The 19370-nt window shown below is 40.3% G+C and overlaps 1 protein-coding gene across 1 annotated transcript in view; it reads right to left on the bottom strand.

Moving 5' to 3' along the window:
* The window catches only part of jag1b (jagged canonical Notch ligand 1b), a 34648-nt gene extending 15664 nt beyond the window's left edge, over window positions 1-18984 (bottom strand). The window contains exons 1-7 of the mRNA XM_038267539.1: window positions 18627-18984; window positions 18192-18497; window positions 9487-9538; window positions 3878-4135; window positions 3356-3416; window positions 1061-1191; window positions 437-556 (exon numbers count right to left, since the gene is read on the bottom strand). Coding sequence (XP_038123467.1) covers window positions 437-556; window positions 1061-1191; window positions 3356-3416; window positions 3878-4135; window positions 9487-9538; window positions 18192-18497; window positions 18627-18686 — 988 coding nt within the window. The 5' untranslated portion in view covers window positions 18687-18984. The remainder of the gene's footprint in view (window positions 1-436; window positions 557-1060; window positions 1192-3355; window positions 3417-3877; window positions 4136-9486; window positions 9539-18191; window positions 18498-18626) is intronic.
* Window positions 18985-19370: the final 386 nt, after the last annotated feature.

Here is a 19370-nt window from a genome sequence, read left to right as displayed (position 1 = left end):
TACAAAGGGCAGCGTTTCCTGACATCCCTGCAGTTAAGCTGTCAGCACCTCACGAGGCTCAGATTTAATGAGGAAAATAAGCATCTCCATCGCAAGTGTTCCCAACAGCTGAACCTTAGCACCACATTCATCCGAACGTCTGGAGAAGTAAAAGGATGACCCGCCTCTCAAGATCAAATCAGTGGATTACCTGATTTGGGAGGAGGCAGGGGGGAGCACTTACACTCAAGTGGAAACAGATTATTGCGAGTTACCACCTCCTCTGATTACAAACTCAGGGAACCTCTGACCTTTAGTCTGCAAGCTCAGTGAGCCTAAACCCTCCAACGCTTTGCAGCTCTGAATGTGACTCAGAAACCCTTCAAGATCTGTTTAATTCAAACACAAACTTAGGCTTTCTAACGCACCCCAGAAAAATCCATCCCAGAACGTTTACCTCTCTCACAGTTTGCTCCAGAGTAGCCCTCAGCGCAGGTACACTGGTACTTATCAGGTCCTGTGTTGATGCACGTCCCTCCGTTCAAGCAAGGCTGGTGAGTGCCGCAGTAGTTCAGATCTAGGCCACAAAAGAAGTGAAGTTTAAAAAAAAGGATCACTTCAGAATTGATCTCAATAGTCTGCACACCCCAGTTCAATAGGCAGGATTTGCAAAATGACCAGAATAACTCTAGTCCAATATGCTGGTGAAGATTCTCAGTCATCCAGGTCATAGTCATTCCAAAAAAGTGAAGTACTGTGGATTGTTTTTAACATTTTTGGAACTTTAGTCCAACTTTTTGCAGCTTTAGGCTGACATTTCTGCTGAAATTCAAAAATTTTTAGAGGAAAATGTGTATGAAAAATCAGAAACTTTATTCAGCGTAAGATTCAAGTGTAAGATTTTGGTCATAATCTGAAATAAAAGTTAGCTTTCCTGGAAGGATTTTGCTTTACATCCATTAGTTGGATGTCAAGAATAGGAAGTGCAATAGATTAATTAAAACAATTATATTTTTACATAAAAAAAAATTAAAAAATAGTAAATTCAGTTGAGATGAAACAAAGGAAAACAGTAAACAACCTTTATCGCAAAGGTGGCCTCCCCAGTTAAGGGCACACAGGCACTGCCACGGCTCTACACAGGTGCCGTGATCGCAGCCGGGGTGGGGGCTGCATTTATCGCAGTATGGGCCCTGCCATCCGTACTGACACCTGCAAAATAATCAGAAACAAGACGAGAGGTCAACCATAAAACTCCTGCACATGCAGAATGTTCTTTACACCGAGGCTGGATAATCCCTGCGATATCTGAAAATATCCTAATCCTCAACTTATTCCAGATTCCTTCCCAATAATCTGATCCTAATGAACTACGCAGCCTCTGAGCAGCACTGACAAAACAAAGAGGCAGTATTCACACAGGACTAAACACCAGAAATTAATTTTAAGCAGCCGAGTGTTTGTGCAACAACATTTTTACAATACTTGGGCACAAGGAAACAGGAGTGTTTGGGTGTTTTGACTGAACAGAAAGCTGAAAAAAAACTAAAATTTACAGCTCCAATGGGATCTTTGGGGTGGCTAACATTAGCATGCGACCAGACGTTCCCTTTAACGACACTCTGCCTGTGGCTTGGCGCTGGCGTCACTAACACACAGAGGACTCAGCCCTCCTTTCAGCTGTTTCACTGCTGCTCGTCTTGGTTCCCATGAGTCAGTGAGCCTCCAGGCTGAGAGGAGAATAAACTGTTTGCCGACCACTCAAATGTTGGAGTCCATAATTACACCGATAACGCTGCCCTCTTTTGTTCCTCGGCTCCATAATTGCGACGGGGTGACTCATTTGTCCGCACTTTGGAGTTGGCGGTGCTGCGATATTTTTGCTGTTGTGGAGTCTTTAGTGACAGGAAACAGTGTCCCCCTGGAGGAGCGGCGCACTGATTAGCCTCTAAAAGTGGGTGGAAAGTAAAAATAAACATAGTGGCTAAGTAAACACCACTCCACTTTTTAAATGTGCAAACTCTTTTCATGAAGCTCCGATCTTTCAGAATAAAAAAAAAAAAAAAAAAGTTAAGCTGAATCCTCTATACAATTTCTTTTATTAATTCATGGTAATCAGAAATATTACATAATAAATATATTATATTTGCAATTATTTAAAGTTAAAAACATCATTTTCTGTGTGTACCTGCTACCAATTAGACCCTTACGTCCACTCTCAATACCTCGATTTCCAAATCCTACATAATCAATAACAAAGGCTTCAAACTACAGATTGTCTGTCAGTGGTTGACGTGCCGCAAGCATCTTTTATCAATCTGTGCCCAGTTGTGACATTACGCTGCATGGCTGATTCTGAATCAGCACATTTCTTCATGCTTTTCTGTGTGAACTGGGACTAGTGAGAGAAACTAAAAGAGAGAAAGAAAAAACACCCAAAGAAATATCATCCACTGTGGTACTGCAGACAGTCTAGAAACAAGGAGGCTGCCCTTGCCTGAAGCCAGTGTTGCTATGTACCACTGTTATTAAATACACCGCAACCGGCCCAGTGGTGGGAAACGGCTCACTGAATACAATAGCAGAGGAGCTTGCTTAGAGAGTTTAACCCTGAGCTTTAAATATAGCCACACCTGTCGGAAGACTAAAGCATATTCAACCCCTTGTTCTGCCAATGAACCACACGGGCTCTTACAAGAACTCTGATTAAGGCGAAAGCTTCGGAAAAAAAACAAAGCTGGTGCAGCTGAAAAACAAATAAATAGAAGGTAAACAAAACCATCCCTCGGTGCTTGAGTTATGGCCAGATGAGACAGCTAAGCAAGCAATCCAATTGTGAATTGTGCAACGGGCTGGTCACCAGGACCTCCTCCAGGATGAGGGGCTATAACTGTGCCTGAACTCTGATATCCATCTGTGCTTGATCTTTCCCTCTGGCTGTGTGAATAAACAGCATTAAGAGCCATTAGGTGCACAAGCGACACGCTTAAAGGCTCATCCAGACGTTAAATTAACAACTTTTGCCACATCTGCAAAACATTTTTGTACCTAAATGTGGCTTTTAACCCTTGTTTTGGTTTAGGCAGCGTTCTATTAAAGCCTTGGATACCATATTAGAGCCCCTAAAAGCATTTCCAAAAGCAAAAATAACATTTATAGATTTTCAAAAACACATTTGTGATTGTGGCAATAATGGTGTAAAGATCTAGGATGATGTACCCTTCTGCAAAGTCCTGTAGAGGAAAAACTATTTGGAAATGGAGAGCTTCCCGCAACCCAAACAAAGATGAACAATAAACAACAGAAGTAGGATCAAAATATACAGTTTTATAAACCATGCAAAACTAAGAAGAGTAAATTAAACATAGGCACTTACTTGCATTCCCCTGGCAAATTACACGACCCATGCTCAGTGCTGCAGCCTTGTCGACAAATAGCTAGAAGAGGATGATAAATTTTACTTAAAAACAACTAGAATTAAATTTAGCTTGAATTTGGAGCATCATAATTATAGCAGTAAATGTAATTACTATGTTGTCTGACATTTCTGTCTGTATGAATAAACACAGCTGCCAACACCCAGGAATATAGCACAGTAAAATGTCTAATCACAAACTGACTACTGTGCAGGCTTGTCTATATTTTGCTTTTTTGTTAAACAATGAAAGACCATTTTCTGTACAAAAGGACAAAAGAGACTAACCTAAAATGCCAACAGACAGTGGGAAAATGTGAAACAAAGCATTGTTGGATGAAACAGACAGTGCATCAGCATGAATCACAGATTATACAGTCTGGCAAGAGAGATTTCAAAGACTCATCAGCATAAAAGTAACAGTTTAAAGCTGCAGCCCGTAGCCATTTTCACTGCAGTGACGTCCCTAAGCTGCCACCTTACCTGTGTTGCAGTCAGGTCCAGACCAGCCTTCTAAGCAGGTCTTGTTCCCGTTGTAGTCGCATGTATAATGTCCAAAGAACTCGTCTCTGGGCCGACAGAACTTGTTGCAGCTGAAGCCGTAGTAGTGCTCATCGCAGCTGACCCGGATTTGGTACTCGAACTGTGCGACGCGGCCGTTGTGAGTCAGCTTCTGCCACTGTGGGCTTGGGTTGATCATGCCCGATTGAGAAGCTTTCGCTATCAGCTTCCCATCAGACCCTAAAAAACAAACAACAAAAGCCCAATAAGAACCAGTTTTAAAAAAACAACTAAATGTTCTTTAATTGCTTGAGAGAACAGCTGGAGTGCTTTGGGTGTTGTTTAATTTTCGGCCATAAATTGGGAACCCGAAAATGCCTCAAAAATTTCCGACACAAATTGCAGAAGATCTCTGATATAGCAGATTACATGTAATTAAGGCAACTATGTGCACTAGCTAGGAAGAAAAGTACAAGGAGGAAATGCGAGAAGAAAAAGGGGAAAGGATGCCTGTAATGAGCACTTGGACCGATTTTCTTTTTTTGTTTTTTTCTCACGCTCGCTGTCCAGCTTTTAACTGGTTTGGTTTCTGATCTGAAGCTTTAAAGCTGAAGGATAATACTGGTCTCCGATGCTGCTCTCTGCATCTGCTCAGGCGAGGACAGAACCGCAGCCGCCATAAATTACAGTGCGAGGACACTGATGCCTCAGTCGCTGCCGGGAGACCTGCCAGCATGCTTTTGGGACACTTTCAGATGCATTTTTGTTAACAGAAAGTATTAAAATCAACACTTTCACACACTCACTCTTCACCTTATTTGTTGCTAGAAGACCTCGAAAATGAATGTCCCCATTTCTTCAGCCAGATTCATTTAACAAGAGCTTTTTCCCCATGAATAGAGCAGAGGTGAGTCATCAGCATCACCTACTCACTTACATCTACTTGAGTAGTTCGACTGCATTTTACTTATTCACCTTATTTGGTAAAAACAACGAAACTTAACTACTTTTACTTGAGTAAATTTTCTAGTTACCCTTCGTAAGTAACTTTTATCAAGGAAGAACAAGCTTGTTTTTATTCAGAGAGACACATTTATAGATTATGTTTACGTTATTTTTTGTATTCATTGGTTTATTGCTATTTTCTGTGTCATCAGGAGATCAAATGAGCAAAAAGTAAAAAAAAAAAACAAATACATTGTACCTTGTTAATGGAAGTAACTTACCCTATTCTAACCCGTATGCATAAAATACTATTAGTATTGATTGCATAAGCTTTATTACAACAAATATATTCTTTTAGAAAATTGTTTATGCCTGATACTGTGTTATTACTGTGCAATGTTACACCTGATGTTATGATCATGTGTAGTACATAGATCAGTCACTCAGTACTGAAGTAGCACGTTTTTTAACTCATGAGTTATTCCTTGGATGCTACTCCTTAATATTGATTGAATAAATGTATGATAAAAGTTCTACTCTTCCTTTAGTAATATTTTTGGGTATTCTTCCCATCTCTGGAATAGAGTATAAAGTAACCAGTGCTGCCCGACCCCCACACATTGCTGCACACTGCCATTCAGCCTCAATAAACACCGCCACACTTTCATCTTGCTAAACATAAAGAAAGCTTTAGCTGTCACTATTAACATGGATCGTGTTTAACTTTAGAAACTTCTGATAAACAACAGTCTTTAAGGAAGAAGTTGAAGACTAATGACCAAATTTAAAAGAATGAGGCTTTAAATCTTATATTGGAGGCCTCTTTTAGAATGTCTTCAGTATCTTAGACTAGCAATCAGTGGTTACATTCGGCTACAACGGCAGCCTGTGTTCCAACTTCCTTAGAGAGCAAACGCTCTTCAAATCTCTAAAAGGATGCCATCATTTCTTATTCAGCACGATACATAAAGAGGTAGAAGCTCCAAAACTGGAGCCCCTCTGCTGTATTTATTGATGCCTTTCTGTTATCTCCTGAAAGTCCTGCTCTCTCTCCCTGAATCTGTTTTAACGAGACATTCAGATTATTCGTTTCTTTAAAACTTCTTTTTAAATCTCCATTCTTCTGCCGATAAAATAAAAGCTAACTTTGTGTCTAATTTATGCCACGTTACGGAATAGAAGAAGTAAAGGATTAATTTATTGGGTCTTGGCTAATACAACTAGAAAATTTCAATTTCTCTGCACAACTCAAATAATTTCTGCCATACTGTTATTTAAAGAGGACGCCAGTGAACGGGTCGGCGTGGACCAGCACGTTTCGCTCGTGTGGCACATAGATTAACACGATGCTGCTACTCTTCTATCTTTTGCCGAGCACAGCCCATCCGCAGGCTGATAAACAAACACTAATTCCTTTCCTTTCAAGAAAAATATACCTAGCCATTTGGAGATATAGCTCATAATATAATTAAAATAAATAAGTGCTACCAAAAACTCATATTAGATATCAGTTGTAAAACTATAGCTGGTAAAATTAGGTACATAGCTGTTAATCAACTACATGCTCCACAGCAGATAGCCTGACTAGACCAGCTAAAACCTGCAAGTTATACTTATGTACTCTTAACAGACAGAGAGAAAAGTTTTGTTTTAATGGGAATTTATCATAGATTTTTGCATTCTAAGTATTACATTTTGAATAATAAATAAATAGCTTTGAACCCTGTCTTAACTGTAGTAGATCAATATGTAATGGGGTAGGGCTTATCTTGCAGCAAAGGGAACAATTTTAGGTGTTTTGTTCGAAATCTCAGATAAGTAAATGCTTGCATAAGGGGCAATACATAAGTAAATTGTTTTAAAACAGTATGCAAATGCTATGATATCATAAAACAGCTGTATTTTGCTCAGGGTCATCATACACGCCCATGCCGAGTGTGGCTTACAAGCCTAAACCCAGGATCTTGTCAGACACAGAGGAGGTTTTACGGGCCGACTGTGCCAAAAGTCAGGGACAGTTATGAGCTTCACAAAGAGAGCAAACACACTTGAACTGCAGAAACAACAGTGGACCCACTCTCCAGACACTACGCTGTCTGCTTACAACCTCCACACACCAAGCAGCACTAGTGTCTTGCATGGAGCGCTCCATTCACTACCTGATGTCTAAATCTTTCACCTGGGAGAGAATGAAAAAGATGTCAGTCATTATTTACTGTGGCTCACAGAAGAGCAGAGGTGGCTGACCGGGAGGTGACTTGCTCATCTCTGTAGTGTGATGCAATTCTGGGTGGGTGAATGTGTGTGGGTTGGGGGGAGGACGGTTCATGGTGCTGTTATTTATTTACCACGCTAAAGCGGTTGGCGGGTGGATTCTGAAATCGCAGTGGCCGCCAATATTTCGCAGCAGCTTGGAATCCAGAGCGAAACTGTGTGGCATTTCTCTACGGCCTGCTGGCTTGTGGTGTCAGGAGTAGCAGAGCCGTGCTACCTGCTGCCTGCTCTGGGCCACAGCATTAATCAGGCCGGCTTCATAAAATGAGCTTTGCTCTGGAACAGTTTAGAAGCTTTACAAATAATATCAGTGTTATAATAAGAACAGAGGTTAAAGTGGAAATTTAAACATGGGAATCAGTACAAATAAAGTATTATTTGGTTTGAGACGGTTTAATGACCTTGATGTTACAGTTTCACTGTATTTTAGGGGTTGTAGGGATTACCGGTTTCTGGCCGATCACAGATTTCTGATACTTAAAAAGCCGATACAGATTTCTTTTTATAACTGACACTGTCAGTTATTTTAAGATCACAAGATATTTTAATCTTATCTCACTGAAAAAACAATGATTGCCTGTGAAACAATAAAAACTTGTGAAATATCTGTTCTCAAGCATAAATTAAAGTTTGAGGTACTGGCAGAGGGTGGTTTTCAGACCTTTACAGAGGTAGATCAGGTTAGCCGAAAAAACTGGCATCACATCCAAGTATTGGCAGATCACCCATCTTCCAAAAATTAAGAAAATAGAGGCCAATCGATCGGCCAGAATGAGAAAATTAATATCTAATGTAGAACAAATATTTTACTTTTTCAATTTTTGCTTGTTATACAGGAATAAGGCGAGGTTTGTCTATATTGACGAGTGGCACTCCTTTCTTTCCATAGAAACGTCCTTAATTACTCTCAAATTTGTCATTTTTTTAAAGTGAGGGTAACATACAGGAGCTAGATTTGAAATAACTTAATGGCATTACCTAGAAACAGGTGGGAGAGGGGCAGAGCTCCAGTTCCCTATGCTGAATGCAGCCAAAGAATAAAAAATTTAAAAGGGAAAAATGTCAATAATGTGTATGCTTTTAAAAGTCATGATGACAACAAAGCCTTTTCATGTCTAACCCTCCCGTCTTCAGTATTTTAAATGAGCAACTGATATGGCTAGCATTACTAAAACAGCCTTTTTCTCAAACAAATATGATCCTTAGAATAACTTAGATTTACAAAATGTTTTCCAAAATTGTCAGATCTAGTCTCACTATATTCACCAACACCCTCTTTTTTCGCAGGTTGAATAAACTAAAAGAATGTCTCTAGATTTCGCCTTTCAAGCACCTTATTACATCTTGTCTGAATTTATTTAGTGCCAAATTCAAGTCATATTCACACAGTAAGGTGCACTAGGATTATATTGTTGTAAAGTCAATCAGGGCTGACCAAGCTTAAATTATCTCACATTTTTAAATATATACATACATTTATCGATGCAGCCTCTGTAAATCTTTGCATTCCTAAATACCAGAATGTCCCCATTTAGATTAGGAAAACTCTAAAGCTCATTTAGGACAGTAACAGATGAATCGAGCAGAGCTGTGAGCTCCCGTGCCAACCGTAAAAAGTTAAACCAACAGTGAGAGCACATTCAGGAGGCTTTTCACACTAGTCTCCTAATAGTTCTCTGGGGAACGGCAAATGCAGCAGAAAAGACCGAAACCTAGTTGAGCTAAAACAAACAAACTCTGGTTGAAGCCCTGCCCTCGATTAAAAAAAAAAAAATCTCCATACTGTCTCCAACCTGACCACCAACCAGCTGGAGTCCAAACAGCAGCCAGAAGTTAGATTTCTTTTGCAGCAGGATGCTACCAGCGTGTTTTTCACAATCTTTAGAGAAAAACGTACAGGGTCTAAATGGTGCATCAGATCCTCCCAGTCCGGTCACCTGCACCAACTGAAATCTATGAGAGGACAGTTTAGAGGTCACAGACCCCTGCATGGAGACCACAGACCAGGCTGCAGTCTGCATGAGCTCTTATGTTTGACACCTCAGTGGCGGTGGGAGTGTGAGTCCGACCAAAGTGGCAGCACCGACCATCAGTCATCTGGCATATAAAAACATTTTTATAGCCCGGTGTGATGAGTGAGACACCCCTCCTCTGCCTCACTGTCCCTTCTTCCTGCCCGCCCAGGCACCTGTCAGCACACTTAAAAAGCAGCCTGTGTATCTTGGGGAAGAGGGCAGTGGAGTTCAGAAAGGATAAACTTCCTTCCCTGACCTTCAACATAATGTCTCCCAGGCGCTGCCACGAGGAAGGCCAAGAGACAGTGAAGAGAAAACAGGGCAGGACGTAAATGACAGACGGAAAGAAATACTCACCACCGGTTTCATTGTTGAAGTCCCAGGCCTCCACTATCAAAGTATAGGACCTCTGAGGAAGACAAGAGAAAGAAAGAACATCAGTAAAGATCAGCATTAAAAAAAAAAGACATTCCCAAATAATTTTTCTTAAAGTTAATGGACCATAATTCCTCCAAAAATGGCAGTAGCGATGGCAACATTCTCACTTTCCCAGTTTGCCTAAGATGTACCCAAGTGAAGTTTCATCCCTGTAGTCTTTGGAACGGCTTATAGCAAAGCCTCCACAGAAACATCTTCAAACTCACAACAATGTTCCTGCTGATCTGATTAACAGGGGGAAGGATAAGCCTTAAGTGGTGCAGAGGTCCCCCCATGACTACAAAGGCAGACACACGGGTGAGTGGGCAAACTGAACGCCCACCCAGGAAAAGATACCATGTAATTTTAAAAAGATATTTTAGAAGAACATAAAATAAAAAACTGCAAGGAAAGGTACTGAGAAAGGATTTTATTTTAACACTAATGTAAGTAACTTGGACTAGTTCTGCAAAAGCTACAGGTAATGTAAAAAGTGTGGAGGATCCAGCAGAAGAAAACAAGTAAAGTGCTAAACTTTGAAAGGCTCATCTACATTTCAGTCTCCCAAAAACATGCTTTGTTCGATTCAGGGTTGACGGAGCTCACACCAGTATCGTGTTACACATTCACCCCACCACGCTCAGCAGCGATGAGAGAACCAACGCATCTCCAAAAGCAAGGGAAAGTGTAACCACTTGTGGCATCCACTAGAAAGAAGCATCACTTGTTGAACTTGTGCAGCTTCTTGCAGTGTTGCGAGGCATTCGAAAAATTCTGCAGTGCCAATGAGGCCCTTTTCGCTGTGATGACTTCATGGTAAACAAACACGCTCCAAAGGAAAACCCCTGCTCACTTTCCACACAAAGAAAGCAAGGATCATGACTCACTCCAGTGGATTTTTTTTCTCCCCCCTTCTTTGCCTTCACCTTGTGTTCTCAGGCACACAACTTTCCATTTCAACAGAAGGCATTTGTTTGATCGGTTGCCAATATTTCCCTGCAATCAGGACAACTATTATTTGAAATGCAACACTCATCAAGACATTGCAGTAAGTCCTGATTCATAACTGCTTGCATTTGCTTAACGCTGAACCTGAGTCAGTGGTAATGTGAAGCCTGATCATCCTCAGCGTTGTCGAAACCTGCAGGTAGTTATTCTAGCAGTCAGAACAAGAGTGTTCTGGCAAGTATCAAGTTAAAGCTTTGGCATCCACCCCCCCACCTCTCCACAGTGTCCAACACCTAAAAAAAAAAAAAAAAAAACGGCAAAGGAACTTCAGCTTTTTAGCATACCAGCTTTCGGTGGATTACATTTCAAGCCTAAACAAGAGTCCTCAAAAACATCATTACCAGCTATTCTGATGCATGACATTTGGAAACCTCTTTATATGACTAACAGAAATAATTCACACGCATGTGACAACAGCTCATTACAAGCAGCGATCCCATCCAAAATAATGAGAACTTTAATGCAATTTCACTGAGCTGGCACGACATTTATTCATAGCAAATCAAAGTGCACTTTGGGATTTCGTACAGGTACGGGTATAATCAGATACTCAGTTTGATTATGCAGTAAAAATAAAACTGAATATTTACTTATTCACAAGACTTACCAAAATGTAATACTTATATAAACAGAGGTTCTTCTGGTGTTGAAAAAGGCCATCTTAAATACTCTTTTTATGTGTTTTAATAGACTAAATCTTAAATTAAATTTAAGGTTTAAGACCTTGATCTGATCCATCTTGCGCAGGGGTCTAAAAACCTAGAGTATCTGTAGACTAAATATGATGAAGAGCCTATTAATGTTAAAAACATCTGAATAAAAAAAAGCAGGTTTTGTCATTTGTATATCAGTGATACTAAAAGTAATTTAGTGCAAGGTTTAGGTCTTTTTTTTAATAATTAGCTTGAAAACTATAGAAGAAAATCATTTTTCTCCAAAAGGTTTTATCTTTTCCTCCATTTTAAACCCTACACCCCTTGTCCAGTTTTCTCTCTTTAAAATTAGTTTGCTTTTTTTCTCATTTCAGTTTTTACAGCAAAATTACTGCAACAAAGTAATTACAGAAGTATCCAAAGCTTGCAGCTTCCTCCATGCAAATGCAACCCAACGATACTGCAAGCATTTAACCAGTAGCTGCTTACAATGCTAAAATAAGCACCTAATGCATCCTATTGATATTTAACTAATGGGTTATAATTTTTTTAAGGGCTCTGACTACAATTGGTCATTTTAACTAAGGAATTTTAAACTTCACAGACTAAAAACTATCTATAAAAACAGAAAGGGGGAACATTTCAAAACATTAGGTGCAGATTAGAACAAAATATCCCACTACTGTATATGACTAGACAAATTATTTTCTACTGATTAGATACAGCAAAACACTGATAAGATCTACAATTTTGATGTGGGGGGGGGGGCAACAAAAAAGCGCATTAGGGTAGAGTCTGATACCACAGCCTATGTCAGTTGAAATAATCCTTCAGAGATCTGTACATTCTGTTTTTCCAGATGCATTTCCCTGACAGTTACACTATGAAGAGCACTGGATCTCCGCCAAGCGAAAAAACATCAACAAACTCAGTTCACCTGTATAAGAATGAAACGTCACACTACGTCAATGGCTGCAAAGACAGAACTCCAGTTTATGTTGTGGTTTGCTGAAATAGACATAATGGATAGAGCGTGCTTGTGCACAAATTCGCAGGGCGCCTCAGATCTTAATACCTTTAAGGCACATCTACAAAACACAAAAACACACCCAGACCTTGCACGGTTTGGGCTTGCCTTGACAAGGCGACTATTGAACTACTGTAATCCTCATCGGGCTGATAATAGAGCGGTCCTAGCCTTAAAAATAATTAAGACAGCCTTTGATGTTTCGTTTCAGTTTGTCTCAAGGGTCGCCATTTAAGACAAAGAGAACTGTTGGAAGAAAGTGAACTTCTCATTCACTAACACTCCATAACTCCTCGCCCCTTATCAGCTTGGACCCGTCTTGTCACTGCCAGGTTCACTTTTCCCAGGCTTCCAGCTGACTCACCGCTTCTCTTTGAACTACAGAAAACACACTCCCTCTCTCCAACACACACACATAAACACACACACCCAAGGAGTGCAGTAAGTGTGGCCATATGTCTTATCTTTCCTGGCCGAGCAAGCACTGTCCAACAGACAACCAACACAGGCGATAAAGATCCTTCCAGTACAAATCACACTCACTTGCCAAAGAACACAACTGAATCCTCTCAATAGGGGAATTTTCCTACAAACTCCTCCTGTCCTAAACTGAAAAAATGGATCCATGCTATTACTAAGCACTATAACAAAATAAGGAGAGCCATGTGTCCTGGAAAAACAGGCTGAAGCCAAAGGTTGAAGCTGAGGTCTTCAATCAGCACATCCGAATTGCAAACCTCTCTAGTTTGTAAGCCTATTTAGTTCTCCGAAACAGCCAAACAATCTTGTGTGGTCTTCTTGGTGCATGATGATATTTTCATTCTGCCCATTTCCAACCTTAGAGGATGGTAACTGCTCACAAACTACACAAAAATAAGGTTGGATATGAGAGAAGAGAAGATTGAAAGGGTTGAAAATAAACTCCTTTGGTTGGGTTTTTATAACTTCAGAAATTCTAAAGAGGAGTTTTATTGTAAATGTGACAATTATTTCAGCCACTATATGCACATATAGCAGAGAAAGCTTATTCCAGCAATCTCCTTTTGAGGACTTTAAACCACTAAAAAGGTCTTTTTTTTTTCTTTTTTTTTTACCAATACTTGTATTAAGGAAATTCTATATCATATATAAGATAAATGAACATGAAAGAATAATTTTAAAAAAGTGAGATTTTTTTTGTTGTAATAAGAATCAAATGGAATTAAACTTCTCTTTCTTGCAAGTGCATACTTTCAGCCACCTGACCAACAGTGCACAGCTTAAATCTCACAGAAAATAATTCAACCACAGAAAAGTTTTTTTTCTTGATATTTTCCTAGATGTCTGAGCTGAAGGCATATAGTAAAGGCAAAAAAACAAAACTTAACCAAAGACTATTATCTCAACAAAACAGCTTATTAATTATCCAAGGAAGGTACAGGATACACTGGAATCTCATAAGCAAAGATTCTCACCTTTTGCCAACATAAACAAAGAAACCACTAACAGACTTTTCTTTTTAACCAGGCAAACAAGATCAAAACACGAACCTCAGACACGAGATGAAAGTCTTGTTGTGAGTTTAACTAAACAAGCAGAGAAAAAGAGGGAGAGAGAGAGAGAGAGAGAGATCGCTCTTTTGGCACGGGTCAGCCTCCAATAACGGAAACAAAAACAAAGCACAGGTTATCTCGATTAAATGTGCTTCAAAACGCATGCCATGCTTCTGTGTAGCTTGAAAACAGGTCAGATAAGCAGCGAAGCATCAGAAGCCATTGTGCAATGTCACATAGAAAAAAAAGATGAAAAAAGAAAGTAGAACAGGGTGAGGTGCCATAAAGAATTACATTCTTTTCCCCTTTCACTTGACTGATCTGAATTTAACTGCCACATCAGAGAGGAGTACATAAAAAAACAAAAAAAAAACATTACTCCCACAGCAGCCAGCAGCAATTACCCTCCGGGCTGAGCTGACTATTGTTCTATGACACACCTGATTCTTGTTCTCAGACTTTTCCTGCTTGTCAAAAAAAAAAATTATAAAAAAACATCAATCACTGGGATAGAAACATGTCCCAGGTCAAATTGACACGACAGCATTATGTACGAAAGGCAAGAAGGAAGGAAAATCAAATGATGCTGTTTAATCTAATTGGATTAGATAGTTAACGCAGAACCCCCTCCCAACAACGCATTGGACAGGGTGAGATCACAAGAACGAACAGAAAACCAAAGCTGTTATTTTGCTACTACTTTATTAAACTATAATTACAGGTCCTAAAAAATGAGATTATGACCTTTATAATCTCCATTTTGATATGAAATAGCTTTTAGAGAAGCACCAATGGGGCCGATATAGATATACAGATTTAGGTTTTAACTGCTGATTACAATGTTTTTGTCAAACTAATAACCATAGCACAAAAGAAGACTTTTTCCATTTAAGCATCCAAAAATATGCCTTTAAACACAATGCGATTGTTATTTAACTCAAAATATGCACATGATCTTTGTTGATGCCAAGATTACACAATATGAGGGAAACATGAATAATTAGATCATTGGTTACAGAAAGCTAGGTCAGTTTGAGACAAACCCAGAGAGGTCAATATTGTATAGAAAAACTCAACTTGAATGCACATCTCCTGAAATATTGCCAAGAAAAATCACATTTAAGCAGTCCCACAAATATCACAACAATTGTGATTGATCAATTGCGCAGCTCGAGTTGATAGACCGAAAATTCAAATCAAATTATAAAGAAAAACATGTATTTTTCCATATTCTATAAGCTGATTTAAACTAACTTAATGTGCATCTTCTTGGCTCTCTGTGCAGTCTTCCCATCATAGCTCCATCATAACCAAAGTTAATATTGGCTGGGTAATCAGCTAAGTAATTTATTCCAGTAAATGGATATGCAGCTTGGGGCGTCCCAGCAATACCTTAATGTGAGTGATGGTTGCAAATTTCTATGGTTTTCCACAGCTTCAATATTTGTTAGAAACAGACAAACTTGCCTTTTTCTTTTGTTAAAATCTCCTCTTAGCCAGTTGTCCGGCACATATGCAAGGAAGGGATTATTTGGGTAACTGCTTTAATTTTTCCTAGAAAAACTATGTTATACCTTTACATCAGTCCTAGCCCATAAAAACCAGACAAGGACAAATTAAAATCAGATAGGTAACATCAAGAGTTCCATATTTTGATGAAGAAAACATTAAATATTCAACTCTCTCTTTACAGGGGGGCAAAATACGCCGTTTTGACCAAAGGGGTAAGGTCTTCCACCATTGCTGAGTCTATTACAACTGCTTCCTGTTGCTTGCCCTGAGCTGGCTTTACAGCTGCGCTACCTCCATTATGTCCTGTAATCCTCACTGTAGTCACAGAGGGCACCCTATTGTCTCTACTCGATACACTGTGAGGGCCAGTGAAGCCGGGCCCTCGCTCTTCTGTGACATAAAAGCACCAAGAAGACACCATGAACCGAACACAAGTCTCCAAAAGCAGCGGTTCGCTTGTGTTAAAGCCGACATCCTCCAGTTCAGCTGGATGCCTTGCTCTCACCCTACCTGATCTGAGGACATGTGTGCAGCCTCATTAAGTGCAGCAGTTACCGTGGGTGGCAAGGTTAAAGCGATGAAATGCCTGGGGTCCAACCGAGCGTGACTTAAACAAAGCCCTCGGTCTGGACAAGAGGCCAACTTCATGTGGCTCACAAGAGCGGATGAAGGGACGGAGAGGAGGGGGGGAGGGCTTTGTGAACTCTGAGGACCCAACAAGCCCAATTGCACCACACTGCCATCTGTCCACAACAGCCAATCAAGTGATGAAAAGGACAAAGAGTGATATCATACCTAACCTGACAATTGTTAGTGTGCACTGGAGTAAAGCTCTTCAAGTGAAGGATGAGAGACTCTCGTCTTTCCCAATTTGAGGGCTGCCAGCTCCAAAGCCTTTTGCACGACTGGGCTGCCTTGCAAGCAGTTGCCCAAACAATCCAGATGTTCCCTTTTCTTTGTATAGCAAAGTGAATGTATTTTACTATGCATGATATTTAAACTGTCACCTTGGGAGTTTTTAAACTCGATAAGTTTGAAAATGCTACGGTCTAGTCCTGCTGCAAGGGTTCATGCACAAAGTGAATGTAAACAGAAACCTTTGCTGTTTACAAAGACAATAGACGTCACGTTTTAAGGTAGAGTGTACATAAAAAAAAAAAAATGCATAAAATTTTCACTTGCCAAAATAAATGTGCATTTCACTGGAAAACTTAAGAGCTGATCTGATCTACCTCAGACATTTGAGACAAAAGCACATCATCCATGACTGATGCAAACACAGCAGATTATTGTGAACAATGCTGGATATTACAAGTGCTTCAATCATGATTGAGATAAAAATAGCCTCGATGTAATTGGACACACACACATACCAGCGAACGGTGCCTTTCAGCCATCAGGCACAGTGGAGGAGTTTGTGGGCCAAGCTGTGGGGCCAGTCAGTCTGTGCACCGTCCCTTTTTTTCACTTCATGGAAATGTGCTCCAGCATGGCAAATCATCTCTCTCACAAAGCTCCAACACGCCTGCCTGTCAGGGTCATTTATTTACCCGAAGGAAATGAGATGTGTGACCCAAAGAACCAGAACGTTTCTTTTTTTTTTTCTGCTCTGGAATTGCTGCAACATGAGAAGCAACCACATGAGGCAGTGGAGAGGAAATCTGTGATTTCAACCTCACTCCTATTGTTAATCTGCTGGATTATGCAAACAAGTTCAAATAGAGAATAGATTAAGCCATTAGAGATTCCCCTGGCAAAGATTTTTTTTTTTTAATCTAAACTACTACAATGCATAAAAAGAAAAATATGAGCAGCAGGTTATTTTCTAACAGAAACAAAGGAATAACAAAAATGTATGTGTTTAGACTACAAATAGTAGAAGTTAATAGTTTCAATGCATTTAATGAACAGGTTAAAATGCACAATTGTACAATATTTGACCACAGATCAAAGCTGATTGCAAAAATATGACCAGATTTCATCTCCAGCCGAGTGATCAGTGCAACTCTATTATGATGAACACTTTTAACCCAGTGACAGAAGGCAAAACATAGGGATGAAATAACTCAAACCATTTTGTCCTTCACTCAAACCGATGGGTCCCAGATGGCTCTAATTAACTTCAAATCATACTTTGAAATTAGTGACCAACTTTTACTCCGAGCCGAATTCCAAGTTTAACAACATGCAAAGTACTTTAACACCCTAAACCGATTAAGATGGACAGGTCTGGGCCTATTGGGCCAAAATACCTGCAGGTTGTAAATTTGCACAAATTATGGTGGTGGTGGTGGGGGGGGTCCTTCTTCAAAAAAAGAAGAATCCAAGAAGAAATGTTTCCTTTGTTTCTTGCCTTTTCTATCCACTTTTTAAAGGGGGAGAAGGGGGTTGCTAAAGTCAGAGCCGGTGCAAATCTAACTAAGGCCCTAAGCAGGATTTTTGGGGGGGCCACCAGTCACCCCAGGACCACTGACATACTGTTAAAGTGGCATGATTTACTTTTTCCTCTTGTTTTATGTGTATTTTTTTTTTTTGTCTATCAATATAAAACTTTCACTCCAAATTTTAAGTTTGGTTACCACACAGAACATGGAAAAAGACAAGTTTAAATGTGTTGTTTACTAAAAAAAGCGTGCAATAAAGGGGTTTTATGCTACAGTTTTATGCTGAGGTGGGTTTTTTTATTCATCTTTTATTCATATTTTAAGCCATGCTTTATTTTTGTGGGTTAACTCAATAAAATTGATGCCTTGATTCTTGGTGGCCCCCTGCTAAGCATCAGATATAAACATATGCATTCTGATCTATGGACATAACTACCTTGCAAACACCTATTTTCTCCTCTCTGTGCATTTAATTAGGGGTATTACTAATTTATAAAAGGTGATTATCATTATCTGAGCCTTCACTCACCGGCCAGGCAAAGCTGAAGGGCAAAACTATCCTGGATCTGTCATCCCTTACAAGGCTCCTGAAAGAAAACGTATTCCCTCCGAGGACAGGCGTAGATCCCATTCCGAAGCTGCAGGGCCCCGCAGCGGACACCTTGGACTGGTATTCCTTCAGACAAACTTTGAAAAACGTGTTGCACTCGCTCCGTGCGCACTTCTGATCCGCCGCGCTCCGCGCGCCGTCGCAACACATGCCGTTGTGCAACCCCCCATTCGCGTTGTGCATCGACAAGATCTGCAGCTCGAATTGTCCCGTCCCCTGCGACACCTGTAGGGAGACAGAACACAGGTTATTCGATGCACATGTCGGACTAGCAGAGAAACCCAGGGGCGCATCCAGACGCGGGGCTGAACCGAGTGACCTTTCCCTCTGCTCCCCGCTAACAGATCCACATACCTCCACAAGAAAGCAGAGAAGAAAGCTGGCAGCAACCGCGGAGCTCCGTCTCAAAATCATGCCTCCGGACTGCTGTTTGCCACTCGTTTGTACTAGTCGTCTGGCCGACCCACGGCACCAGAGCTCTCCTCTGGTTTGAACATGCACGAACGGGGGGGGAAACAGCAGGTTTCTTAGTGGAGCACAGGTTCCAGATTCATAGAAGAGCTGCGGGTTTTGTCCTGATAGGTCCGTCAAACACTCCGGAGCTTCTGCTCTTCGTCTCCACTTGTTGCTGAGGAAAGTTTACACAGAAGCCATGCGGCGACCGATCCCACTACTGACTCACTCACTGACTGCTGGTCGGAGTCTGAGCTCAGCTACACAAGTTCAGCAGAGAGGGGAGTTTCCTCCACCCTGAGCCCGCCCTCACACTTAAAGCTGCCTGTCACATTCTCTTATAAATGCACCAAACTCACTTTTAGTCACGATTGTTCCCTGCAGGACTTTTTTAAAATCATTTTAATCGAGATAAAAGCCACAATTTCAAATTAAACTTTAATAGTCACGTGCCTCTGGTGACATCACATGAGGCTAATGCTGCATTATATTTACCTCTAAAGTGGGAAATCTGATAGATGTAATCTAAAGGTGATAGTAAGGAAGAGGAGATTAGGGCCACTGAAAAAATGAAGTTATCTGATTTTTTTAATTTTATTTCAGTTTAATATTGAAAAAAGTCAGAATTCTGAGAAATAAATCATA

The sequence above is a fragment of the Cyprinodon tularosa genome, unplaced genomic scaffold, assembly GCF_016077235.1.
Source record: "Cyprinodon tularosa strain WSP-4 unplaced genomic scaffold, ASM1607723v1 ctg676, whole genome shotgun sequence".
NCBI classification, from domain to species: domain Eukaryota; kingdom Metazoa; phylum Chordata; class Actinopteri; order Cyprinodontiformes; family Cyprinodontidae; genus Cyprinodon; species Cyprinodon tularosa.
The sequence above is the reverse complement of the archived record's forward strand: the minus strand, read 5'-3'. Positions and strand labels throughout refer to the sequence as shown.